Source organism: Orycteropus afer, unplaced genomic scaffold (assembly GCF_000298275.1).
Source record: "Orycteropus afer afer isolate SDZICR_OR568_19922 unplaced genomic scaffold, OryAfe1.0 scaffold00013, whole genome shotgun sequence".
NCBI classification, from domain to species: domain Eukaryota; kingdom Metazoa; phylum Chordata; class Mammalia; order Tubulidentata; family Orycteropodidae; genus Orycteropus; species Orycteropus afer.
Window position 1 is genome coordinate 5,560,033 of NW_006921600.1, and position 8,109 is coordinate 5,568,141.

Here is an 8,109-nt window from a genome sequence, read left to right on the forward strand (position 1 = left end):
AGTCCACTTCTATATCCTTCCCTTCATGGGTCAGAGGTCCAGGATTATCTTCTGTGTCTGTGTTAATTGGTTTCCCTTTTCTTTGTTGAAGAGGGTCTGTACAGTCTTTCTGCCTAGTCCGCCATCTTGCCGGAACCGTCACACATCAAATTTTTTAAAACAAATAAACAGAGAAAAGTAAGAGTCCCAAAACTGTACCCAAATATTACTTCATGAAAACAAGGATACTCAAAATTACATATGGCAAATAAGATAACATTCTTTGCAATATAACACTAAAATCTTTTTTGTGTTTTTGTATCTCATACTCATCCTGTGCCAAGAAAAGCGTCATCTGCAATCTCGTCCCAGAGAAAGTATTAAAGATACTGGAATATCCTACTTAATTAACTTGGAAACTATTGAACTAATATCATTTATTTTTCAGTACTCCTATTGATAATGCCATTAAGCCTTACACTTCACATTACTTCAAATTTCTAAGTACGAGGTTGATACTACTATTGTCATTTTGTATTTTAGGAAAATCATGGTGCTGTTGTTGTTGTTATGTGCTGCTTGCTGAGTCATCTCTGACTCATAGCAACTCTATGTACAACAGAATGAAACACTGCCTGGTCCTTTGCCAGCCTCACAATCCCTACTATACCTGAGCCCACTGCTGCAGCCACCGTGTCAATCCATCTCATTAAAGGCTTTCCCCTACTTCACTGACCCTTCACTTTACCAAGCATGGCATCCTTCTCCAGAGAATGGTCCCTTCTGACAACATGACCAAAGTAGGTGAGATGACATCTGGCCATTCTCACTTCCAAGCACCATTCCAGCTGCACTTCTTCCAGGACAGATTTGTTAGTTCTTTCAGAAGTCCATGGTACTTTCAGCATTCTCCACCAACACCACAACTCAAAAGCATCAACTCTTCTTTGATATTCCTTACTCATTGTCCAGCTTTCACATGCATATGAGGTAACTGATAATACAATGGCTTGGGTTAGGTATATCTTAGTCTTGAAGGAGGTATCTTTTCTCTTCAACACTTCAAAGAGGAATTTTGCAACAGATCTGTCCAATGCAATATGTCATCTGATGTCTTGACTGCTGCTTCCATTGGTGTCAAGTGAGAAACAAGTAATATTAAGTCTCTGACAACTTCAATCTTTTCTCCATTTATCATGATGCTGCTTATTGGTCCAGTTGGGAGGATTTTCATTTTCTTTGAGGTGTAATCCATACTGCAAACGGTAGTGTTTAATCTTCATCAGTAAGTGCTCCAAGGCATCCTCACTTTTAGGAAGCAAAGTTGTGTTGTTTGCATATCTCAGGTTGTTAATGAGCCTTCCTCCAATCCTGATGCCACATTCTTCTTCATACAGTCCAGCTTCTCAGAGTATCTGCTCAGCATACAGACTGGGTAAGTATGGTAAAAGGATACAACCCTGACACACTCCTTTTCCTGATTTTAACCATGCAGTATCCCCTTGTTTTATTCGAAAAGCCTCCTGGTCTATGTACAGGTTCCTCATGAGTACAATTCAGTGTTCTAGAATTCCCATTCTTCTCAATGTTATCCACAATTTATTATGATCCACACAGTCAAATGCCTTTGCATAGCCAATAAAACATAATTAAACATTTTCTGGTATTCGTTGCTTTCAACCAAGATCCATGCGACATCAGCTATGATATCCCACATTCCACATCCCCTTCTGAATCCAACTTGCATATCTGGAAGTTCTCTGTCAATATACTGCTGCCACTATTTCTGAATTATCTTCAGCAAGATTTTACTCATGTGTGATGTCAAAGATATTGTTCAATAATTTCCACATTCTGTGGGATCACCTTTCTTTGGAATGGGTACAAATATGGATCTCTTCCAGTCAGCTGGCCAGGTAGCTGTCTCCCATATCTCTTGGCATAGCCAAATGAGTGCCTCCAGCACAGCATTCATTTGTTGAAACACCTCAATGGGTATTCGGTCAATTCCTAGAGCCTTGTTATTTTTGCCAATTCCTTCAGTGCAGCTTCAACTTCTTCCTTCAATACCATTGATTCCTGATCATATGCCACCTCCCAAAATGGATAATCATCTACCATTTCTTTTTGGTATAGTGACTCTGTATATTCCATCCATCTTCTTTTGATGTTTCCTGCATCATTCAACATATTGCCCATGGAATCTTTCAATATTACAATTTGAGGCTTAAATTTTTTCCTCAGTTCTTTCTGCTTGAGAAATGTCAAAATGTTCTTCCCTTTCAGTTTTCTAACTCCAGGTCTTTGCACATTTCATTATAATAATTTGTCTCCTCAAGCTGCTCTTTGAAATCTTCTGTTCAGCTCCTTTATCCTGTTGATTCCTCCACCCACTTTAGCTACTTGCCACTCAAAGGCAAGTTTTATAGTCTCTTCTGACATCCATTTTGGTCTTCTCTTCCCTTCCTGCCTTTTAAATGACCTTTTGCTTTCTTCCAGGATGATGTTCTTGATGTCATCCCACAAATTCCTCTGGTTTTCAGTCACTGGCATTCAGTGCATTGAATCTATTCTTTAAATGGTCTCTAAATTCAGGAGGGATATATTCAAGGTCATATTTTGGCTCCCATGGACTTCTTTTAATTTTCTCCAGCTTCAGCTTGAAGTTGCATATGAACAGTTGATGGTCTGTGCCACAGTCCACTCCTGGTCTTGTTTTGGCTGAAGATACTGAGCTTCTCCATCACCTCTTGCCACAGATGTAGTCAATCTGATTCCTGTGTACTCCATCTAGCAAGTCCATGAGTACAGCCACCATTTGTGTTGTTGAAAAAAGGTATTTGCAATGAATAAGTCATTTAGTCTTGCAAAATTCTATCATGCGATCTCCAGCAACATTTCTATCACTAAGGTCATATTTTTTACCTACTGGTGATTCTTCTTTGTTTCCAACTTTTACATTACAATCACCAGTGATAATTAACACATTTTGATTGCATGTTTGCTCAATTTCAGAATGCAGAAGTTGGTAAAAATCTTCAATTTCCTCATCTTTAGCTTTGGTGGTTGGTGCGTAAAGTTGAATAATAGTAGTATTAACTGGTCTTCCTCATAGGCGTATGGGTATTATCCTATCACTGACAGCACTGTACTTCAGAATAGATCTTGATACATTCTTTGTGATGATGAATGTCATGCCATTCTTCTTCAAATTGTCATTCCTAGCATAGTAGATCATACGATCGTCTCATTCAAAATGACCAAAACCAGTCCATTTCAGCTCACTAATGCCTAGAATATCGAACTTTATGCATTCCATTTCATTTTGACAACTTCCAATTTTCCCAGATTCATACTTCATAATCCATGTTCCAATTATTAATGGATGTTTGCAGCTATTTCTTCTCATCTTGAGACATGCCACATCAGCAAACAGGGGTCCTGAAAGCTTTACTCTATTCATATCATCAATGTCAGCTCTACCCTGAGGAAGCATTTCTTGTCCAGTCATATTTTGGGTATCTTCTGACCTGAGAGGCTCATCTTCCGGCACTATATCATACAATGTTTCGGGGCTATTCATAAAGTTATCCAGTAATGTATCAGACAGTGTTTCACTGCTACTCATAAGGTTTTCACTGGCCAATTCTTTGAGAAGTAGATGGTCACTTTCTTCTTCCAAGTCTTAGTCTGGAGGCTCTGCTGAAACCTGTCCACCATGGGTAACTCTGCTGGCATTTGAAACACCGGTGGCATAGCTTTCAGCCTCACTGCAACACTCAAACCACCACAGTAGGGCAAATTCACAGACAAGTTTGTCCCCCCTAGCTGTTCTAAACTGCTCTGTTCATTTCCCAGTCTCCCCTGCCCCACTCATTTACCTGACCTGTCCCCAGGGCAAACACCCCCCTTCCTCTGGTCCCAGGCTGGCTTACTGTGGCCTGCCCCTAGGGCACTCCACACACTTAAAACACCTGCCTTCAGATGGTTCCGAGACTGGATTACTGTGGCCTGCACTGGGGGCGGCTCCATGCAGGCAAACGCCTGCCTTCTATGGCTGACTTAATTATGGTGCTGGTGAAGAATAAATTGAATAAAGTATAGACTGCCAGAAGAACAAGCAAAGCTGTCTTGGAAGAAGTACAGCCAGAATGCTCCTCAGAAGCAAGGATGGTGAGACTTTAGTCTCGTCTACTTTGGACATGTTATCAGGAAGGACCAGTCTCTAGAGAAGAACATTATGCTTGATACAGGGTCAGCAAAAGAGAGGAAGACCTTTATTGAGATGAACTGACACAATGCCTGAAAAATTGGGTTCAAACACAGCAACAATTGTGAGGATGTCACCAGATTACGCAGTATTTCATACTGCTGTACACAGGGTAGCTATGAGTTGGAAGCAACTTGATAGGACCTGACAACAAATGCACCAACCTTCCCCCTGATAAAACAATTTGCCCAAGGTTGTTCACCCTCTGGCTGCCCTTAGCCCTCTCTCATGAGGCCTAAAACCATACTCATCCATAATTGAATTAATCATAAATTAAGTCATATGGGTTTCTTTCAGTCCTATTTTTGATAGTGTAAATAATAGTTTTAAATGAAATCTGATGTTCTCTACTTTCCAAATCATTCACAAAAAAAGTGTTAAATCACAAAAATTGGTCATTTCTATAAACGATGTCCATTTTCATTTCTCTCTTCTCTTGAAAATAAGATTTCATCTAGAGCATTTATAGGAGCTCTGGTGGCATAGCTAACTGAAAGTGTGGTGGTTTCAACTAACCAACTGCTCCGCAGGAGAAAGAAGTGACAGCCTGCTTCCATAAAGATTTATAGCCTTGAAAACCTTATGGGGCAGTTCTACTCTTGCAGAACTAGGAGTTGGAACCGACTGGATGGCATAGTTTGGTTCTTTTGGTTTATAGCATCCTGGTCCTAATAAATTCTCCTTTTGAATTTTATCACTTTAAATTTCAATTCTGTGCCGTAAGTGATTCTCCCAGTTATAACTTTTCAACTTCAATGAAAATTATATCAATTTTTTTTCTCTTTCAATGACTTAAGTGACTCTGATAAGCTGTGTTTTGTACAAGATATAGATGACTTCTAAAACCCTTCCAGCTTTAAAATATTGCCAGAGTCTATGATTCAAAGCAATTGAAGAAAATGTTCTTAGAACACTTAGAACTAGATGTTATGTTTTCTATAGGCCATGTGATTATCTATTTCATAAAATACTTTATCCTACCAATTCTAAACTCAGTCTAACAACTTTCCACTCCAGTCTAACAACTTTCACCTTTCTTCTAAGTCATTCAGTACCATGATATATTTACCTTATTTTGTACCCTTTGCTAAGAAGGCATTTAGAAAGATTTAGAACCTTATAAAATCAAATTCCCCAAGTAATATAAACATAAAGTAAAATGTCTGAGCTCCAAAACTGCTACCTTCTACACTTCAGAAACTTAAACTGAATTCTACAATCATTAAACAAAAAGTTCACTCATTAATAAGCCATCCCACTTCCAACACACAATGCCATTTAACTTTTATCATATTGACTGAATTTTATGTCCCTTATAATGGCCAAAAAGGAATACATGCAGTCCCAGGGTTAGAATCAGAGATTCATTCTCATGTCTTTTAAAAATTTGTAGGTGAATTGGAGGGAGCTCTGGTGGCATAGTGCCTACAGCACTTGATTGCTAACCAGAAGGTTAGGGGTTCAAACCCACCAGCAACTCCTCGAAAGGAAGATTGGGAAATCTACTTCTGTAGTGCTATTGCCTCAGAAACCCAAGGAGGGGTCCCTATGAGTCGGAGATGACTCGAGGGCACATAACAACAAAGTGAGCTGGAACAGGTACAGAGGGTTATTTAGTCTTACTTTAGTGGACTGATGGCAGTGAGTTTGGTTTCTTTTTTTTTTTTTTTGGTTTTAGTGCAAGGAAAGGCTTGATGTTTTTTCAATGATTTAAAAGCTACTGTAGGTAAGTGAAAGTGACTGTGATGAAGAATTTGTTGGAACAATCCTTTCAAAGTGAAGTAAATTTACCCAACATTAAAAATCAAGTAAGAGTTGTCCTAAATCCCATGCTCTTAACCGGAAATAGGCATATCAACAATCAACAGCAGTTAAAAATAAGTGTAAGGACTTTAAATGACTGTAACTGTTACTCTTCAATACAACACACACTGAAGGCTGCTCTTGCAGAGTATTCCTTTTTTTAATCTGTAAATTATTGGATTCATATATTTTCATATGATTTGTGAGGAAAAAAACCATTTTTTGCATTAAGAAACATATATCATAGACGGGTATCTATGTAGCGCCAATAATGTTATAACTGCTTAGACTCTTAAAACGTTCATTTTAGGGGGTGAGAAAAAAGAAAGCAGAGAAAGCATGTGAAGTATTGGTTTCTTGGCTTGGATTTTCTAACACAGTTAACAAAGCTATTAAATTTTAGGATTACAACACTAAACGTTTTTACTACTATGATTTACATAGTTTATAAAATATTGCATTTTAAAATATGTTAATTAAGAGTCTTGAAGGTTGAAAATCTTTCATATTCTTGAGTGCTTCATCGTTTATCTTCTCCCCAGCCTAAAACTCAACTACTCCTTCCTTCAAACAGAGCTAACAAACTCCATTTTCTGAGAAGAGTGACTCATAAGCCATAAAAAATCTACAGCAACTATGGTTTGTTGTTTTTTTTTTTCCCAATCTAACAAGTTTAATATAAGGCATGAGAAAGGACTGGAAGGCCAGACAGGGAACAGACAGAGCTTTCAGTCTGTTTACTCCGGGGGCGCCACACTGTACCAATACCCAAAGCTTCCCAGAATCAACTGTTCAAACTGCACATTCTGAACATTCTGTCCTAAAAATTGAAGAGATCCTTCAAATATATGCACAAAAAAAAACCTCTGAAAATAAAAAAAACAATTGTCTGCAAATACACTGCACTTCCTCTACAGAAATTCTTGGAGATTACAAACAACCCTGAATTAAGCATGAAAAGAACACAGTATTTTTGCTTGCTGAAGTAAGATGACACCTTGTTGACTGACGAGAAAGGGAGGCAGGTTTATCTGCAACAGCCAAACCACAAGGCCAGGCTTGTAAGGTTAGCTAAGAAAAGGCTGCACGATATTCCTTTTAGGCTGATTATCTTTGAAAGGGGAGGGACAAAGGTTAGCATTCTAGCAAGGCAACAACTTGGCCATACGGACCCCGCTCTCGGTAATTCCAAGAGGCCTCTCCCTTCGTTTAGCAAGTACTAAACCAGCTCGTAATCCGCCCAACAGTCTTCCCGCCTGGAGGGACCCTGCTTTCCCCACTCGGTTCAGTTCCCACACTCACCCATGTTCCCGCGACCCTGGATCCCCACTGCCTCCCTGGAGGCCAATCGGGGGCATCCTCGCTACTCGCCTCCTTCCAACCGACTCACCTGGTCCCCCCCACGTTTAGCTGGACGATCTCGCCGCTGCCAGCTGCCGCCGCGGCGAAACTGCCGCAGTGCCCTCCCGCCATCTCTGGCGGCTCCGAGAGTGCGTGCCGCCCTCCTTCCCCAGCCAGGGCCGCCGAGCCCAAGACTGGAGCTCGAGGCGGCGGCGGCGGCTTAAGCTGCTGCAGGGCCTGCGGGGGGGCGATGGCCAGGGGGCAGGAGGTGCGCGGAGCCACCCCCACCTTCCCAGCAGCCGGGCGGGGCTCTTTCGCGTGCGCCCCTTCCCCCTCCGCTCCTGCTGCGCCGGAGGACTGCCCAGTCTCCACTTCTCGCGACCCCAAGGCCGCCGGGCGGACCGGGGCCTCCGCTCAAAGCTCAGCTACCACCGTTACCACCACCGCCACAGCGGCCGCTGCCGCCTGCCTCAGATGAGGGGTCACCACTCGGGACAAAATACCGCAACGCTCATCAGTTCGCCCGCCGCAGCCGAGTAGAAGGAAGGAAAGTCCGGGGAGGAGCTTCCCAACCCGGCTGACGCTGAGGGAGGCTAGGGGAATGTGCTCCTGGCATGCCGCCTGCCTAGACGGGATTCCTTTTCTTTCCTCCTCCCCAGGCAATCCCAGGCCCTTTTCCTTTTACATTTAAGATTTTCTAGCATCAGTGATCAAAT

At 41.5% G+C, this 8,109-nt stretch overlaps 1 protein-coding gene across 1 annotated transcript in view; it reads right to left on the minus strand.

Annotated features, from left to right (window-relative positions):
• KCTD3 (potassium channel tetramerization domain containing 3) overlaps positions 1–7,525 on the minus strand; it is a 111,914-nt gene extending 104,389 nt beyond the window's left edge. Inside the window, exon 1 of the mRNA XM_007952556.2 lies at positions 7,443–7,525. Within this exon, the coding sequence (XP_007950747.1) occupies positions 7,443–7,525 (83 nt within the window). The remainder of the gene's footprint in view (positions 1–7,442) is intronic.
• Positions 7,526–8,109: the final 584 nt, after the last annotated feature.